Source organism: Etheostoma spectabile, chromosome 20, assembly GCF_008692095.1.
Source record: "Etheostoma spectabile isolate EspeVRDwgs_2016 chromosome 20, UIUC_Espe_1.0, whole genome shotgun sequence".
In the NCBI taxonomy this organism is placed as follows: domain Eukaryota; kingdom Metazoa; phylum Chordata; class Actinopteri; order Perciformes; family Percidae; genus Etheostoma; species Etheostoma spectabile.
Genome location: NC_045752.1, coordinates 7,250,310 through 7,269,289, shown reverse-complemented (window position 1 = coordinate 7,269,289; position 18,980 = coordinate 7,250,310). Strand labels below are relative to the sequence as shown.

Here is an 18,980-nt window from a genome sequence, read left to right as displayed (position 1 = left end):
TAAAGGTGAAAACGCAAGGTAGTTCAGGAAGAAGGAGCGTTATTGGGAAACAGGAAGCCTAACAGTTAACATGCCAGTGCTTTATAATAACAGGTGCCCCACTGGTTTCCCAATGTGAGGAGCAGATAGAGAGTAACATGCCCTGGGCTCTTCATATCTCTGTCAACCCTCAGCACAAATTCCTCCATGACAATCCAGGCCTAAGAGCTGATGGAGAGGTAGAGAAAGAGATAAAGAGATATGTGTAAGAGTTGATGAAAAGAATCAGCAGCTAAAAGAGAGAAAAGAATCCATTTTTTTCCATTAGTTTGCACCTCACTTGACTCATTATTTAAGATTTTAAGTTGGCATGTACAGTACTTTATGCTTAGGGTTTGAGTCATGATGACAATGTTCTCAAGCTGTAAGAGCGGGATGACATTTAGTGGTCGACAGGGTAAGAAGGAACAGGAAAAGTAGGTGAAAGGAAGAGTCAATGGAAGACAGGAAAAAGAGAAAGAGAAGTATAATGGGAGGAGAGAGGTGATGAGAGAGCTTCTTCTCAGCAGCAGTCGTGCGTAGAGCCAGCGTTGACCTCTGTTAGTATGCGACCATGCATGGCTGTGTGCTGACACACACACACACACACACACACACACACACACAAAGTCACACAACTGACCAAAGAACCAATGGTCTCGGTTTCCAAGGGGTGAGTTTCAAGGCTTTGAAAGGCAGTCGTTTGAACATCTTGTGACACCTATTCATCTTCCATTTCCCCATCGTTCGTTCTGTTTTGGATTGGGCCAGAGATCTCTAGGGAGCATTTACACTTTCACACAATTGAAACATGAAAAGTTCAACACTCAAGAGAAGATTTTTAGATGTATTTGATATTTGATGTAGAAGTGCATTAGCAAACTCTGTTTTTAAACTACCCATAAAGGTGTAGTAGTAGTAGTAGTAGTAGTAGTAGTAGTAGCAACATGGGAAAACCTACAGACCCAACAGAAGCTTGACTTGACTTCCCGTGCACAGATATATTTCAGGAAACAGTGTTCTCATATTATAAGCAGGTATGTGTTCAGCAAACTTAATCACCAAATTACAGTTTCATAACTTCCTTATGGTTTCCTTGTAAGGTTCCTGGAAATAATAATGTGATTTAGAAGTAATTATATAATAATTATAATAATAATAATTATAATTAATAGAATATAAAGGATTGCCTTCATGGATCATGATCATTCATCAGTTATCATTGGAGTATATATACAGTATATATATATTGCATGTTCAGTTGACTGGCTGTGCTTCAGCTAAATATTTTCTATTAAGTAAATGTATTTCAACAATACATTTACATTGATAAGTATTTGAATATTGGTTCCGCTTTCCTTATACATAGTACAAAATTACATAGTTAATTTTAGAAATTTTTTGGGGGAAATTTTCCATTGATTTTTTTTTTTTTTTTATCCCAACTACATCATAAAATGTCCCATTCATGATTAAATTGATTCGTATGTTTTTAGCATTAACGTTTGACTTAACGTGCATTTTAGAACTTGCTGCCCATGTTAACAGTTGAGTATTTTCCAGTTTCTGCTTGTACTTCATTGCAAGTTGCAAGTGCAGAGCAGTTTATTTTGTTTCCAAGAACATAGTACGACATCTGGTTGGTTGGTTGGTTGTGGGCATGAGGGCCTTCTGGGATTTTTTTCTGTGGTTGTTGTGCAGAGATAGAAACAAAAAGACTGAAGTGAGAATAGAAGTGTTTAACATTTAACATGTGTTAATCTCTCAGCACTAATGAGAGACAGATAGAGAACATTTAAGAAAGATGGTGTGATAGAGAAAGAAACCACAAGCAAACCGTTCACACCCTCAACGAGCGGGTGAAAAGTGAAAGAGAGGTTCCCCCAGATTTATGTTACTGCATCCATCCTCTTTCACTACTTTTCTCCCTCATTTAAAACTTATTCTCCTTTGTTTTTTACACTATTTGGTAAAACATATATGTACAAATGAGGTATGTAAACAAATGCATTCAGTCAACCACATTTGGAAAAGTTGGTAGTAGACAATGCTGGAGCTTGAATTACTTTAATTCATTTGAATAGTGCAGATGTACTTTAAGGACATACACTGTGGAGTAATGAAGGTGTGCCCTATGCAGAGAGTCTTGCTTCTTTCTCTTACTCTTCCTATTCGATGGCAACTTGCCCTTGTGGTTTTGTGTTGATGTCTTTGTTATCTTTATGAGGGTGTGTGTGAGTGTGTGGGCAGACTGCACAGCACGCACCCTTGTGTTACCATGCCAGATTCCCTCAGGTGGCAGCCGCATGAAGTGCTCACACACACACATACACACACACACACACACACACACACACACTACCACAAACACAACGGATAGACAGCGACATGCATGTCGCTGTCTATCCGTTCATTTGTGTGTGTGTGTGTGTTTGTGTAAGTGTGCACCAATGTGTGGGTGGAAGATAATATCCCTGACTGATGTGAACACCTTACAAGCCTCACTGCTTTTGGATTCTGTGATAGCAAGAGTTGTGAGCTTTGGCTTTCCTTCCTGGGATGTGTGTGTGTGGTTGTGTATGTGTGTGTGGTTGTGTGTGTGTGTGTGTGTGTGTGTGTGTGTGTGTGTGTGTGTGTGTGTGTGTGTGTGTGTGTGTGTGTGTGTGTGTGTGTGAGTGCATGCGTGCGTGCCAGCTTGCGTGCATTCACATGTGTTTACTGTGGAGTCATTGTGAAAGGGAACATTATAGTCATGTAGACTTAAAATCTGCCTCCACTCATTTCCAAGGCTTGTTTTCTGAATTAAATATGGTATATTAAATAGATAATGTGCTTTCAACTCCACCACTTGTTTTTACACCAAAACATCATCAACATATAAAATTATTGTTATAGAACCATATAAACACTATAATAAGTAGTTAAAATTTGCTCCAGCTGGACCAATTGAAAGATTAAATTGTTTTATAAATGCATCAATAACAATAAAAACCTAATAATATAGTACACATGATAATAAATAAATAAACCATATCTCTACTTTTGTGAATGCAGGGTTTGTAAATTGTGATATTGCTATTTCTTTTATTTAAGCATAGGTTTCAGCATCAGTAAATTTCAAGTACTGCGCAGCTAAAGTGGTTGTGATTAGACTGGGTAATTATTAGCATTAATTAAATTAGAGTAATTCGAGAAATTAGAGAGTAAATCTTGTGTGTGCATACTGTATCTCGCTGTGTTATTGTGTAAATTCAAATGTATTGATTAAAAAGCAAAACTTTATAATGCAGTTTAAGAATTGACGGCATTGGCATAATTTTACATTCAAGAAATAACTCACATTAGGTGTTCATGCTTTTTTCAGTTTGAATTCTAAATGCACAAAATCTTGATTTCTTGTAATTTGTCCACTTTAATTTGGTTGAAAAACTTTTAAACATTTATTAAACAGCTTTCCCTTAAGCCCACCTCTCTAAAGTATCCATTTTTGCATCTTTGATCCCCAGAAGAGAAAGAAACCAAAACCTGTGTACGACATGGAAATAAAGGGGGGAGAGTGAAAAATGATACTGAAAAAAGTATTAACATGTTAAAGCTGAGTTCCAGGTCATTACCAAAGTTTTCACACCTCTGGGATCCCCAATCTCACTCTTTTATTGGGTATGATAATGAGCCTCGAAACGCTCCTGCCTTTGATTGTCTTGCAAAGTGCTCTCTTGGCTGCACACACTCATGCACATGTATGGCCAGTTTCTCTACCAGCCAGGGAAGAGTTAATGATCCTACACCTGTCCTATCAGACACCTGTTTCACTCCTCTCAGCCAATCAGAGAGAAGAGGGAAACTCTCCGCTTGGATGAAATAAATCTTGGCCCGTTCAGAGGGAATCACAACACTTGACTCATCTGTGTGTTGCTGCTCTTCTCTGCTACACTGATCGACTGACTGACTCAGAGAAAGAGGAGCTTCACAAACAGCAGAGAGTTGAAATTAAAGGATCCTATTCCAGCTGACTTGGATTGAAGACATGACCAAAGAGACTGAGTAAGTGTTGTGAGGACATTATTTTCATATTGTTGCTTATAATGTGGGCTTTTTTGGGATTTTCATTTCCCAAAGATAATACATTTTCACATGGACTTTGTGTAATGCAGTAAAACAGGGGTTTCTGTCTGTCTCCCCCCCTTCTTCATATTTTCAATGAGACCCCCAGGTGAAAGATCCCTGTTTTAAGAAACTGGTGTTTTGCAGTGGAAGTTGATATGGATAGTTTTAACAGACACACACACACACACACACACACACACACACACACACACACACACACACACACAGTTGGGTCTGTGGCTGTAGTGGGTCTGTTTCGGCTTGTGTTGTCAATAACCAAGGGGCCACAGAGCACAAAAGGAGAATGGGAAATAAGAATCTCCTCTTGAGGTGTTGGACACAGACAGAGGGCAATGACAACATGTAATGCATTGAATTACATAATGGGGAAACCCTAGACACAAGCCCCCCCAACCCCTCCTCTGCGTCTGTGTAAAAACATCCATACTCGGCTGGTTTTAGGGAAAATGAAGAGTAACTAATGGAGTTTACTGAAGCTGCTGGGTGCAAGAGGGAGAGACTGGTGCATCTTAGAGCAGGTGTGTGAGGTTGGTTTTAGTATTTGTAATGTTCAGTTGCTGAAATATCAAGGACAGAGACAAACTAAAGTTATAATCAGGTGTCAAAACAAAATGTACAGCATTTCATGCTCAAATACAATATTCCTAGTTTTCCAGGTGCGGTTAAAATGCTTTATTGAACACTCTTCCGTTAATCCTTGTGAGAAATAACTGGATTTCTCTTTAAGCTGTGGTTCTGTTGTGGTTTTGAACACCTGTGGTCTTTCCCTCCCGTCAGCACATTTAATTAGCTGTTTATCTAGAGTAAACTGCAGCTATTTGCTCATTAGCTACTTCAGACAAACTAAAGGCGGATTATCCTGGTAGGCAGCATATTTACAATCCAGTGTTACTGCGAGTCTTTACAAACAAATCCAATCCTCTGAATCCCCCCTCAACCCCCTTTTTATTTTTTGGGATACAAAAGCCAGAGCTCACCCGTTGTGTAAGAAAACTGTGTTGTCATTTTTTAGGACTATGCAAGTAAGAGAGTTCATGCAGGATTCAAGAATGTATTTTTTTGTCTTTTCACAAATCCAGAAACCACACAGCACTGTGTGTATTTGAGGGGAAGTGGTGCAAGAGGTTTTTGTGGGTGGCCCTTGGCTTTTTAAACCTTTATGACACCCCTGCTTTTGAGGGATGTTACTCCGCTCTGTGGTTTTGCAATCGAAACCATCAATGCTCAGGGGCAAGTACGTGCAGTGCCCCTAGGCTGCTGTTGTTAAACTCAAGCTTCCTCTCGCTCTGTCAAACCCTATGTATCAAATAAGCATTTCAATTACTTGAATGTGTTTAATTCCCTTTGGACCAATAGATAATTCCACATTTTTACAGTGCTTTTTTTTTCTGTGCACCGTATATTTTGATTCGTTAATCAAGCGGTCAATCTAATCAGTAATTTGTGACTCTTTTCTCCTCTGTGCAGGACTCTGGGACTGGTCTTTCAAAGTGAGAACTTCAACTATAACCGTAACAATAACTACGTCATGGACTCCTGGCCTTACCTGGAGAGCCCTGTCCCCGAGCAGAACCACTCCAAAAACAGACTCCACCCAGGAGACGACCTGGCAGCTTTAACCATGCTTTATGAACAGTGCAAGGTAAATAATGTAGAATTAAGCAAACTTAACTCAATGTTAACCTCAAGATTAATTCCTGCTTTCTCACTTTGACAACTTTTTATAAAACTTCATTTATTTTTATTTTTCCAGAGCCAGAAAGAGCAGAAAATTCCCTGCAACCGCACTGGCAACATCTGCAAAATTGAGAGGTAAGACACAAGTTCACCAAACAGTTGCTGTTAAATCAGTCTTTAGCATATGTTACATGATTGATACAAGCCATGATTGATACGTGACTTTTAATTTAACACTCATTTTGAGGAGGAGCTGCATGATTACCCTATCATTTCCATTCTCTGTTGTAACTGAATAAAACGCATTAGAGAGAGTGTTGAAACAGAAAGAGAAAGGCAGGGCTTTAGGAGACCATAAACAGGTGAGTGAGTAATCCCCAAGTCAAACATAGTCAGGGGGATTATTGTCTACCTCTCCAGTCCTTCCATCCATCTATCCTCTCTCTATCATCATCACTGTCTTGCTTAAAGAATTTCACAACAAGCAGACAGGCAGTTGTTCCCACCCCCCAGGGTGAGAAATGGCCATTGTCGGGGCGCAGTGTTGTCCCCTCAAACATTTTGAACAGAGAAACTCAAACGCAAGATGGATTAACAGACAAATAGTACCCACCCAGACTCAAACCGTGTCTTTCTGCGGGTTCACCTCGCAGTAGCTCTGTGTGTGTTGAGTGAATTTGGACACAAGATGTGTTATACGTTTGCACAGGCTGCCCGCAAGGGTATGCAATGCATAATACAGTCTGTCACCTTAAAGTTGTTTGATTCCTTGCTCTCTTGGTACCTGGGTGGAGTTTTACAGTCACGCTTTCCTGTTTGTAATTAATCGTCTACTTACTCTTTTTTCCAACCTTGCCAGGACTCCAACCAACACCAATGAGCTTGTTTCGTTGGAAGCGTCCGCCAACGTCATGAAGATCCTTCCTGATAGTGTTTCCTTAAGCCACCCCCAATGTGATGTCTTGGGATCCAAGCAGATTGCCTCCATGCCCATTTCTGTTGCCACCCCCTCAGACACATATGCCACGCTGACCAGCGTTGTGGCGGACACTTACGACAAGCAGGAACTCAATATCATCTTTGATTCCCTGCTGCAGAAGTGGCCAGAGACTGGCGCTTTCACCGACCAAAACCCTGGGGTATGTTTAGCGTCAATATTAAAAAGTTGAACCCTGTTTCCTGTGTCTTCTATTTGGCATGTCTCTCTCTAGGCCTCTACCATGTTCCTTTTATTAACAAATGTCATTTTGTGAATTTCAGACTCCTTCCTACACTGATCCCTTCCCTGAAAACCGGTCCAGCCCGGTCTATTCGGGCTCGTACACCGGCTCCCCAATAGAGACATTCAGGAGTGAGTTTCAGTTTTCCCTTGGAGCTCCTCTGGCTTCTTCTTACAAGTCCAGTGAGCTGCCCATGGTCTACCTGAACAAGGGCCAGTTTTACCCCATCACTCTCCAGGGAGTGGACAGCAGTGCTTGCCTCACTGCCACAAAAGTCAAGGTGAGTCATGGTTACGTTGTTTTGTTTGGTTTTTAACATTAAAAATGGTGACTATTGTTCTTGGAAGCATCCTTCCCTTCAGGCTTTTTTCCCGGGGCCCATGATTACATAAATTCTTTGCGTGCCACCAAGCCAACCCTTCCTAAATATCTGTCCCTCCCTTGGAGGCAGCTCCTCTGTGACTAATTCCCCGCTGACACCCTGTGCACTGGGGTGGTACCATTAAAACAACAGCGTCCTGCCCTGTATAATTTATTCCTACGGTGGTGTGATGAGGCCATAGAGCTCAGCTCCCAAGCGGAGTGGAAAAAAAAGGGGAGTGGAGGGGGGAGGAGGTGTTGTGTGGTTTTAAAACATAGGTGATAAACCTTTTCTTTGTCAAGCGAATTAGAGGATAAATATATAATATACACAAACGCACACCCGCTCATTGCAAATAACTCTTGACAATGTGGTGAGAAAAGGGTGATTTGGAGTGATAAATGAAAGGTGAAGGCTTTTAAAGTATCGAATCATCTGTTTTTTTGTCACCTTTCTTCAGACAGTTGTGATGGCTGTGTTTGAGAATGACAAGAGCCCAGAAATGCAGCTCCGCTTTTGGAATCACTGGCACGCACGTCAGCCAACCGCCAAGCAGAGGGTCATTGACATTGGTATGTTCACCACATCTTAAAATCCAAAGTCACTGTACACCTGTAAACATACCTACACCATGTGAAAGATTTCTTCACTTTGTATTACATTATAAAAAAATCACCCCATTTTTACCTGATGAGACACCTGAAAAGGTTTAGAAAATAATTAAAAGTGTTTTTATATTTTTGGTCTTTTATAGCGGACTACAAAGAAGTGTTCAGCGGCGTTAGCAACATAGAAGAGGTGGCCTTCAATGCTCTCTCGTTTGTTTGGAACCCCAATGAAGAGGCGAAGGTAAACACACGCACACAGAAGCACACAGACATGCTTTTTATATAACCTGTCTCCGTTAGGCCAGTTCTTTGAAAAGTGAAGGAACAGAACAGGTGGAAGATTTAGAAGAAGAGAGAGGAAAGGTAGGAAAGGGTGGCAGAGAAGAGAAGGAGTGGCTGAGGAGGGAGGGGAGGAATCTCAGAAATGTGTTTGGCCCTGAGGCTCCTGTCACCACAGCAGGCAAGAGCCACGACAGCTTATTTGAGCTTCTATGTGGCCCAAAGGTGCTTGGGTGGGGCCACCAAACCTGTTGCAGGTGGAGAGACACAGTATGAAGGGAAATTATCAGAAAATGTGTGGATAGAGAGGTCTAAAAAAAAAGAAGACAGTAAGATATATCAGGGGTCTCTTTTTCATAATGGAAAGAACAGAGAGAGCAGCTAGTGGCCCTGGATTCTCCCCCTTTCCCCCCCTTTGTATGCATCATGTCTCTACCGTTCCGGGACATATGCATCTAAGAGTTGACATGGAACAAGATGTAAGTGGTCAGAAAACATGATGCTGACTTAAAATACCTACTCCCATTCCCACAGGTGTACATTGGCATCAACTCCCTGAGCACAGACTTCTCCGCTCAGAAGGGAGTGAAAGGCCTGCCTCTCAACCTCCAGATTGACACTTACGACTTCAGCTCAGGAACCAACCAGCTCCTTCACAGAGCTGCTTGCCAGGTCAAGATTTTCTGCGATAAGGTACGTCGCTTGCGTCATTTCACTTAATTCGCCTTTTCTTAGGCAAAAAAAACATCCAGGATTTGTGGAGTCAAAGCCATAATTGTAATCATGTGATCGTGTGTCCTCAGGGTGCAGAGAGGAAGATGCGTGATGAAGAGAGGAAGAAAAGCAAAAGGAGGGAAAAGACCAATGCTAACAGTGAGTGTTGCAGACAGCCCATCTTGAAGATAATGTCATCCTCCGATTGACATACAGTGTACAAACACAGTCTTAGAGAGTGTATTCTAACTTCCTGCTTTTGTTTTTCAGCCCACAAGTCTTTAGTGAGCAGCTCAATGGGCAGTGAATGTACCTTCTTCCAAACCCTGGATGACCACATCACCCAGCCAGTTCTCTTCATTCCAGAAACACACCTCTCAAGCTTACAGCGCATGGTAGGTCCCTCTTTAACTTTATCCTCTCCTCTCCTTGTTTCCTGTCTTGAGTGAATCATGTTCCCGACCCCTGAATCCCTGCAGGCAGTCGCACAGGCACGCGAGATACAGGAACAAACTGTGGGAAAGTATTTAGTGGGAAAAGTGGGTTGGGAAGGGGAGGGGATGGTGTCATTGAAAGTGAGGCGAAACACAGACTTGAGATTGGATGAGCTTATTGGAGTCGAAACCAGGCACAAGTACAAACCGCTGCTGAGATCAAGCTATGGGTGTTTACACACACACACACACACACACACACACACACACACACACTTGCATAAACAGTGAGGCGGGAGTGCTGTTGAGACAGACCAGTTTTCCCAACTGTGGGACTGAATATACTACACTACAGGAATATATATTAGAGTGTGTGTGTAGAGGGAAACCTAGAGATTTAATTTAGATTCAACTTTGCTTATTTACAGTGAGTAAAACTGAAGAAATATAGAAACCAGCGATTACAAAATAACATAATGATGCAATGCCCCGCAGTCTGTTATGAATGGCTACGGCATCTTTGATTGGCCAGTACGATAAAGCGTACAGTAGGATAGTCCTATCTCTGTCCATCAGTGTCCACGCTTATGTTGTTTGAGGTTATGGTAAATGCAGTCTAAAATAATGATAACATTCCTTTTTGAAGGTATTACGCACAGACAATGATGGAAAAGGTGACTTCACGCAATGCTTTTTTCAGTGGAGTCTAATCAGATCTGTGGTCTCCTCTTTGTCTCTCTAGGCCACTCCCATGGATGAGATCGAAAGGTAAGCATAGTAAACACAAGGCGACAACAGTTGTCCATCACAACCATCTTTTTTCTTTCTCGAATAAACACATTAGATTTTTAAGTCTAATGTGAATGTCTGTTCTGTTTTCCTAGGAATTCTAGGAAGAGACTGTATCCAGAGAGAGACCAGGTTAGCTCTCCAACCAACAAAAAAGCCAACAGAGCAGACCCACAAAAAGGTTCATAGAAAACTAAGTCTAATATGAACAATATAAAAAGGTCACATAACTAATGAGCCACTGAGCTTTCCTTGTCTTTTTATGCTAAAAGTTTTATTCCTTTTCTTGCGTTCCAATAGTTCTGCTGTACGTGAGGACATGCGCCGAAGAGGTGTTTGATGCGCTCATGCTCAACACGCCAACACTGTCAGGCCTACGGGAAGCTGTAAGTAACAAACTCTAACTTCAAACACATTCCAAAATGGTCTGACCTGATTTCTGAGGAGGCGATAAACTTCCACCTTGTTTTTGTTGCTGCCTTCCTACAAACACACATCATGCTCACAACGTACTCACTTTACCGGACATTGTCTCAAGTCTTTTTTTCTAACCATCGTCTCAATTCCTTTCCTTCCTCAGGTGTCAGGAAAGTATGGTATTCAAAAAGACACCATTGGAAAAATCTACAAAAAATGCAAGAGAGGGTGAGTATCTTATTGTTCAATTTTTAATGGCTTAGTTGGATTAAAGAATTTGATCTGACATGGCTGACATGCATAAATCCCGGGCTTAGTTTATGGTTTTAATCTCATCTTCCTGTAAGGAAGCTCACGTCGACAGACTGGGTAGGTAAGTTAGTTGGCTCGGTCTCCTGGAATGTGTTAATTGGAGCTTCTCCAAAAAAAAGACAAATGACTAGGGCAGGATGAAAAGATTTCAAAAGTCCTGCAGATGAGTCATGGGCAGGTGTTGTACTTTTGTTTATGTGTTTTCATAACCTCATTGGAACATCAGGAAGTTTTTTTTTGGTGGAGTTAAGCTTTGAGCTTTGAGTTACAACCATTTTTAACATTCAAGTGACCTCACTGCAGCACAAATATTCTAGTAGACCACTTTGTCCTGTAAAAAATGATGCTCATAGATTGACTGTAGACAACAGGGTTGATGTTTTACAAGCTTTTTTAGAAAATAAAACCAGACAGACAATGAATTGTAAAAATGTTCTGAGGTCTCAGTGAGTTAAAGATTGTCCATCAAGTTGTCCCCTTATTTTTCTTTTTTTACACGTGTCACATTTCTATCAGCTAAACATTGAGATGGTTGGATGAGTTTGTGAGAGCTGCACTTCTCCTGCACTTCCCATCTGAATTGGGGCACTTTGGATTGATAGAAAAAAGACTTCAATGTTTTTAATTTCCTCACAAGGACAAAAGGTGGCACTCCCATCGTAATGAAAAAGACACCCCCTTTCTTGATGACTGATGATTCCCAAAGATCTACTTATAAAGTCATTATCATTGCTAGGGTACGTCTTATGAGTGAAATTCCCGAATAGGCCTAATGCATTGACTGCATCTCACGTAGTCTGTAGCTGTCGAACTGATAATAGTCTGGGTCGCCTCCTGTAAAATAACAGAGGAGATCAGAAGGCTTTTCTTAGAACAGAGACTGAAACACCTTTGGGTGATTTTCCTGCTGCTTCCTGCTCGCTGTTGGCAGCTATTACTTTGAGGGGGAGCAGCCAAGCTAACAGGTTGAGTTACATTCTGCCCGCAATTCCCTCCCTCCTCTTTTGCTCTTGTCTTCAATCAACCCTGTCCCTGCAGGCAGACTGCATGTGCCGCTGCTTAGCTCAGGCATTAAAGCCTTACAGACTTAAAGGATAGTGTAAGTGTTGGGGAGAATGGAGAGAGAGTGACCTTATTTGCTACCCCTACTAGTACAGGAGACAAAGCGCCACTGTGTTTCCTCCCAACAAATGACATGATGCGTTTAATCAACAAAAGAAAGCTGGCAAACTTGCTCTTTAAGTCACACTTGAGATAAAGTAGGGTTAGGGTTAGACGACACATTTTTAGAGCCAGTTTGCGCGTTTTAGATTTAAAAAAGAACATGTTTTTTTATTTATATATCTGATTTGGCCCACTTTCTGTGCACCACTGATAGATTTCCCTCAAGATTGCTGACAATTTTTTAATTACCTGTTTCAATATTTTCGTCAGGATCTTCGTCAACATGGACGACAACATCATCGAACACTACACCAACCAGTCGGCCTTCCTCATTGAGATGTCCGAGGTCGTCGGCGGTCAGTTCCAGGTCACCCTCATTGAAGTATGAAAGCCAGCGTCCAGTCAGCCTGCTCCACTGAAGGATGTAACATGTTACAGCTGCCGGTTGAAACCATCTCTAATAGCACTGCTCAGTCAAAGACTATGTAAGCTGCGGACTGCCAAAACCAAGAAGAGAACTGGGCTGAAGAGACCTCAAGTTTTTTTTTCCAATTTCAGATGAAAATGAAACACAGAGAAAATTCTGTGTTGTAAATACCACTCGCCCCATGATTTTGTTATTTGAATTTAATATTGTAACGTAAGAGCAATTATGATGAACATCCTGTACATATATAGTGTAAATATATTTTAATACAACAGTGTTTTATAAACTAGCCATGTGCATTTTGCAATCCATTTTCCACAAATTGCTATGTATTTCAATGCGTTTTTTGGAATGCTGTACAAAATTTGTGTACAGTGTATTTTCAGCATTTTCAGAGGTTGCTATTCTTGCTGCTTTTAATGAATCCATCATTCCTTCTACAAAAGCGAATGGTGTGTTCCTTTCACCCACAACTATTGATGTTTTATACCATAAGTATCTTCCTTAGGTTCCTGTTACTTTCACGAGTAAAATGGCCAGATGCTGGGTTTAATTCAGAACCTAAAGTCAGACATTTCCACCCATAAAACCACACAATAGTTTGTATTGGTCATTTTTTAGTCCGAAGTTCTGGACATTTCCTGCCCCCCCCCCCCACAAACCTTGAGGCCCGCCAGAGGACTTTTATAGTATGCGTGTGTATGTGTGTGTAAAAGGTTGTAGGATCCCCCCCACCCTCCACCCCACCCTACAGTACGTTATGCGTCATTTCAAAACAAGCATGTATCCCATTTCATTGTTATACCATGGTAATTATGGTTGTATTAATCAATTCTTGCCTCTTTTGTAAGAAAATAAAGTAAATGCATAATAGGTCTTGTGGCTGTCTCATTATTACGCATACAGATCTGATTGAAAAGCTAGCCAGTCATAACAAGGCTCAGTTATCACTGGAACAAACAAAAGATAAGGATTAGAGTGCATGTGAGTGTGCATGTCTTTTAATGTGGAGTGCATATTGACAATATAGAAACAGCTAATAGTTCTATCAAATCAAACAAAAGCATGAATCCCATCTGTGTGAAAGATTGGTTTGGTCTCATTTTGTTTTGTGTATGGGTAAGTGTGTGCTAAGGAAGGGAGGTCATATGAACACACAAACAAAAAACAAATTGCGTTCTCTGGTTTTCTCGCAACTCTGTGCGCTGTGTTGGCATGTTCAGAAACACTATTAACACTATATAACACTACTACCCTATTTGGTGACACTGGCAGGGAAAAGCAGGGAGGCACTCGTGTCCTCGATATAACACACACATCCTTCAGCAAGTGAGTGAGACACACACACACACACACACACACACACACACACAGAAGAGACTGAGAGGTAGACAGCCGGGGAGGCAGCAAAGCAAACAGACAAAATCGGGGACAGACACAAGGACAAACAGAGGCAGAGACGGGTGGGGAGACGGCTGAAGCAAGGATAAATGGGAAGGAAGAGAGAGGAAGAATAAGGAAGAGGTGGCTGCACCATCTGCTGCCTGAGAGAGAAACATGTTGCCATTCAGATTGGAGCAGGGAGGCAGCCAGCGATCTGCAGTGAGACACCAACAACCCCTCTTGAATGGTAAGTAACTGTGTATATGGACTGCACCTGTGTGTGTGCGTGTGTGTTTGTATTTGCTTGAAATGTGCCTGCATTAAAGAAAGTGATTGGGGCTATTAATAACCCGACAGTATGTTCATCATTTCCCATTCATGACAAGCCTGTTTAATGTTGTGCCTCTCTGCAGATATTTTCATACCGTCCCTCGACGTGCCATCTCAGCAATCAAAACAAATCAATTTTGGTGAAGTCAGTAGATTTAAATGATCATTTAGTTTATTCTACATAGTGATAACAGAGTAAGTAACCAGCACCATGTAAGTGGGAACAGAGAAGCTGTTGACGTCCTTGCATCTGTGTCAGGTGTTACGTCCTCGTGTTTGTCATCTTCTCTCTTTCCTGTCAGGTCAATAAAATCAAGTAGCAGAACAGGAAATAATATTTTAATTACCATGCTGTCATATAACTCTAGACACACATGACAGTTGACGACAGGTGTGTGTTTGTTTTCTATTCTATTTCATCCTTTGTGTATATTCCGGTGAATTCTGTTAATGTGTATACCGGCATAGTTCAGTAAATCTTTCTTGTCTAGATGAATATATGCTGGGTTGAATGTCTGTCTTTCAAAATTAGATTTCCCATTACCTTCAAGGGGATCAGTCTAAATCTCATCATCCCTCCAGTGGCATTTGCCATTTGTAATTAGATTGAATTTACAAATATAATTCATATAGGCTGATCATCCTCTCCATGGTGCAGCAAAACAAAAACAAGCTGATATTTGGCTTACACATTTCCCACCCCTTCCATACAGCAAATCTTTGTAAATTAGTTAGATTAGTTATTGTATTCCTTGACAATATGTCACATATATGCTTTTTTTGGGTTCATACACTAAATCCAGCACAGGTTTTGTGCCGATATTTTATGCTGTAATTATGTTTTTTTACAAATGTGTTATTTCTACTTATTGTTTTTTGATACAAAAAGGTGACTTTAGTTGCCTTTTTTATGTAGGAAGGACACAATTCTTCAGTGTCAAGTTTTCCAGTCATTACAACTCAGCAGTTTGTAAATCTGCCCTCCAGACATTACATTATTAAAGGCAGAACTTCCTAGATAGTAGACAGGAGTAATTCTACCACGTGAAACTTTTTTAATTTGAGTTTTCATTTTTAACTTCTTCGTTTTAATTTAATGCAGGTAGTAAATTTTATGTTTTAAAGAAACTCAAACACAGTTATTAATTGGTCTGTCGTCATCATATTTTTTTTTTTTCAAAAGGAAAGTAGGGTGAAAAAACTAAAACGTCTGATGTACCTGTTGAGGAAAATGAAGAAAGGTTGGTTTGATTTTACTATTGTGTGGCTGCTTGTTTTTATGAGTTGTGTGTCTGTCTGCGTGTGTGTGTGTGTGTGTGTGTGTGTGTGTGTGTGTGTGTGTGTTTGTCTGCATAAGTCACACACGCCTTAAAGTTGTTTTGTCTCTGTCCCAAAGGGCATTGTGTCTTTCTCTCTTACCCTTCTAACAGAGACACTGTGGATGGACTCAGCCTGCATTCAGACACTCGCCTGACATAATTACTAACCCAACTGAATTCTTCCAAGGTCATAAATGACCATCAATTATCAGATTTTGAGAAAACAACACACACGCACATGCACACGCAAACACGCACACGCACACACACACACACACACACACACACACACACACACACACACACACACACACACACACACACACACACACACACACACACACACACACACACACACACACACACACACACACAGGTGGCAGTGAACAGGTCTTTTTCATTTGTGTGCTCAAGGCAATCAGGTCTAACTAGGTCTTGTGATGAATAAATCCACACACGTACACACTGTCATGTTGAGATTGGCCAGGTTATCGTATCCTAGCAACAGAGACAAGACAGGCTAACCGTTCAGTCTTTTCCTGTCCAGCACTGGAGCAGTGAAGCCAAATTTCCTTCTGTTTTCTCCCGCTGGTGGAGCGCTTGTCTCTGCACCACTTCACACTTCTGTTATTTCTTATATTTCTCCATCTCTTCCATCACTTTGACCTGACGTGCACTACGCTCTCTGATGGAATCTTTCTCTCTCGTCACAGTAAGACAGTCACAATAAAGACTCTGCAGCTGAAAGGGAGGAGATTTCCGACAAATAGGTAAGGGACAAACTTTCATTTTACTACGGCAATTGAACTTTTACAGTATCATTGTACTGACTCTCTTAGCTTTTGCTAAAGCTGAATTATACCTTCATGTGAAGGAAAGTTTTACATTCTTTGTTTCTTTACAGACTTTCGGCAGCGTCTGGTCAAAGAAGACATTTGTGACTTGATTTTATTCTGTAAACACTGAGAAACAACAGACAAAGAGATTGTGTCTTCATCATCATCACAATGGAGTTATCTTATGCTTTTTGAACAGATCCACACTGTTCTGAGGGGTCCCATGACACTGACATTTGACATTTACAAGCAGCTTTCTTTCTTTTGATAAATACTCTCCGTTACTGTAAAGCACATTGAGGACAGGTACTGTGCAGCTGGTATGTTTTATTTGGACTAATAAGTAATATATCTTAACAGTTTCCGTAAATAACCAGGGTTGCACCACTTATAATGCACACTCCATCTTCCATGGTGATGGGGATTGTCTTTTCCCCTTTGGGATTGGTCCTCGTCTTCACTGCCGCCATCACTCCTCAGTGGAGAGAAGGACAGACACGTCTTGGGATGGCAGGCTCGGGGTCACTTCTTCGGTTAGGAGTGAAAGGTCAAGGGATGGGGGTCAAGTCCGGGTCAGTGGCGGAGCTGCTCCTTCTACGCTCTGATGGACTTTGGGAGAGTTGCCTGCAGGTGGAGCACTCGGAGCTGAAGCAGTGCTGGCCTGTGGCAGGTCCATATCAGAGAGACCGGAGGGTTCGCCTGGCACAAGGTTTGATCCTGACCTCGTTGTTCCTGTGCAGCACCGGCATTGTTCTGGCATGTATCGGGGTCCGGTGTTGGACAGACATCCCTCTGAGAGGTGTAGCAGCTACAGGCGGACTCCTGGTGGTGATGGCCGGGCTGCTAAGCCTGACTGCACTCGGGGTGTACACCCACAACCTTGCAAGACTGGGGATGGCAGATCCAAGTCAGGGGATCAACAACCCCAGGTTCCCCCAACTCAGCCTGCGTCCAGCCGGCTCGCTCTACTTTGGGTGGCTGGGTGCGTGTTTGCAGGTGCTGGGAGGCAGTGCTCTGCTGTTCAGCTTTAAACGACCAAGATACCCGACCTGCCCATCCTGCCCAGGGCTTCCTGTCTGTCCTGCTTGCCGTTCATGTCCTGAGATCACCAACAAGCCAGACACGGATGTATATGAAGTCAGCTGTTAGAATGTAAACACTTAAAATACTTAGACAGCATGAGTAAAGATGAGCAGATCTGGACCCTTAAGGACATATTAAAGTCACTTCCAAATCATCAGCTAATTAATCTGCCAACTAAAAAAATGAGTAAATTCATAAATGGCTTTGAACCGCGGGACATTACCACTACCTGATTAATTGAGGCAAATGTCAGGTATGAACATGTTGGATGTAACTACCTCTTGACGTAGACAGAAACTTAATTTTGGGGTGTAGAATACAAAGTGATTGATTGTATGACGAGAGTATGATTGCCACAGAAGTTCATCATGTTTTAAAAGAGCTCAAGTTCCTGCTGCCTTTAACTGCAACGTGTATTGAAACATGGCTGAAGTATCTCTTTGTGCTGCCTTTTACATTGTAGCCATGCCTTTGTACTGTTAGCCATCAGTCATGTGACACGGTTTTGTGTCAGAACAAAGCTGTGAAATGTAAAATATTTGTGATGAATTATACAGTAAGTTGCTTAGATAATGGTAAGGCTTTGAATATAAGAACAATTGGTTCTTACCTGAAAAAACGGAATAATCCGGTTTTCTTAACAAATATGTTTTTTGGAATGGAGACAACAGTCTTGACTAATTTTCTCCGAAAGTATTTGCGATCTGCTTTTAATATTTCTCGATTCAGTCATTGCAATTAATAAAAAGACCAATTTTAGATGTGAGATTACTGTATAAACATTATAAATAGGTTGCCAATTTTTGAGCCTGCCAGGGTAAATCTTTGTATAATACTTTTACTAAGGAGCCTTCATCTAATGAATGTGATTTTACTGACAAGTGAGGAGGCTACACCACAGGGTGTTGTTTGTTCTTTGTAAATTATTTGTTGGTGTTAACTTATTACAGTGTGTTCATACTTGGTGGTGCATTCTGCATTTAATAAAACATTTCAACAGTGTATTACGGTGTGCTGCCTCCTAGTACTACTGTTTTACGTGCCATACGGAGTAAAAGCAGATGGCGTAAAAAGCTTTTTTTTTTAAAGATCCTGTCTCCCCACAAGGCTAAGAAGCATGAGCTCATCTCAGCAAACACACAACAGATAATGTCATTTCATTGAAGTATCAGAAAGTGCCCTGTTATGTGACCAGATCATGACCTGATGAACGGCATTCAGTAAATTACATATCTAATTAAGCCCAGGAGGTCATTATAAGTTGGCACCAATCTGAGTCACTAATAACTCATACAATAAAATGTAATTTGCCAGTTAACTTTTCACTTTAGAAGAACAAGTATGTCCTTGAAATTCTGTTTTTTTGCATGATTCTCCTCCTACCCGCACTGATAAATACACTATGTGCTGTAAAACTATACATTTCATTCAGAAAAAGTATTTAGGCACTTTTTCAAATTTTGTTTTGGTGAAGCCTTATG

At 41.2% G+C, this 18,980-nt stretch overlaps 2 protein-coding genes across 5 annotated transcripts; both read left to right on the top strand.

The window, feature by feature from the left end:
* Nucleotides 1-3,873: 3,873 nt before the first annotated feature.
* On the top strand, nt 3,874-13,198 carry grhl3 (grainyhead-like transcription factor 3). Its single transcript, XM_032501015.1, has 15 exons — nt 3,874-4,062; nt 5,614-5,788; nt 5,900-5,958; nt 6,683-6,962; nt 7,084-7,323; nt 7,865-7,976; nt 8,159-8,253; nt 8,826-8,984; nt 9,095-9,164; nt 9,276-9,400; nt 10,182-10,207; nt 10,324-10,409; nt 10,529-10,614; nt 10,809-10,873; nt 12,392-13,198. Exons 1-15 carry the CDS (start codon nt 4,046-4,048, stop codon nt 12,507-12,509), a joined length of 1,713 nt encoding a protein of 570 aa, XP_032356906.1. The 5' UTR covers nt 3,874-4,045; the 3' UTR covers nt 12,510-13,198.
* A 610-nt stretch (nt 13,199-13,808) lies between these two features.
* cldn23l (claudin 23-like) lies at nt 13,809-18,503 on the top strand. Of its 4 annotated transcripts, XM_032501132.1 has the most exons (4): nt 13,809-14,178; nt 15,445-15,502; nt 16,294-16,350; nt 16,485-18,503. In XM_032501132.1, exon 4 carries the CDS (start codon nt 16,810-16,812, stop codon nt 17,563-17,565), a length of 756 nt encoding a protein of 251 aa, XP_032357023.1. In that variant the 5' UTR covers nt 13,809-14,178; nt 15,445-15,502; nt 16,294-16,350; nt 16,485-16,809; the 3' UTR covers nt 17,566-18,503. The 4 variants fall into 4 exon arrangements, with proteins under 4 accessions (XP_032357023.1, XP_032357026.1, XP_032357025.1 ...); XM_032501135.1 differs by lacking the exon at nt 15,445-15,502 and having other exon boundaries at nt 16,302-16,350; XM_032501134.1 differs by lacking the exon at nt 15,445-15,502 and having other exon boundaries at nt 16,298-16,350.
* The last annotated feature ends 477 nt before the right edge of the window (nt 18,504-18,980 follow it).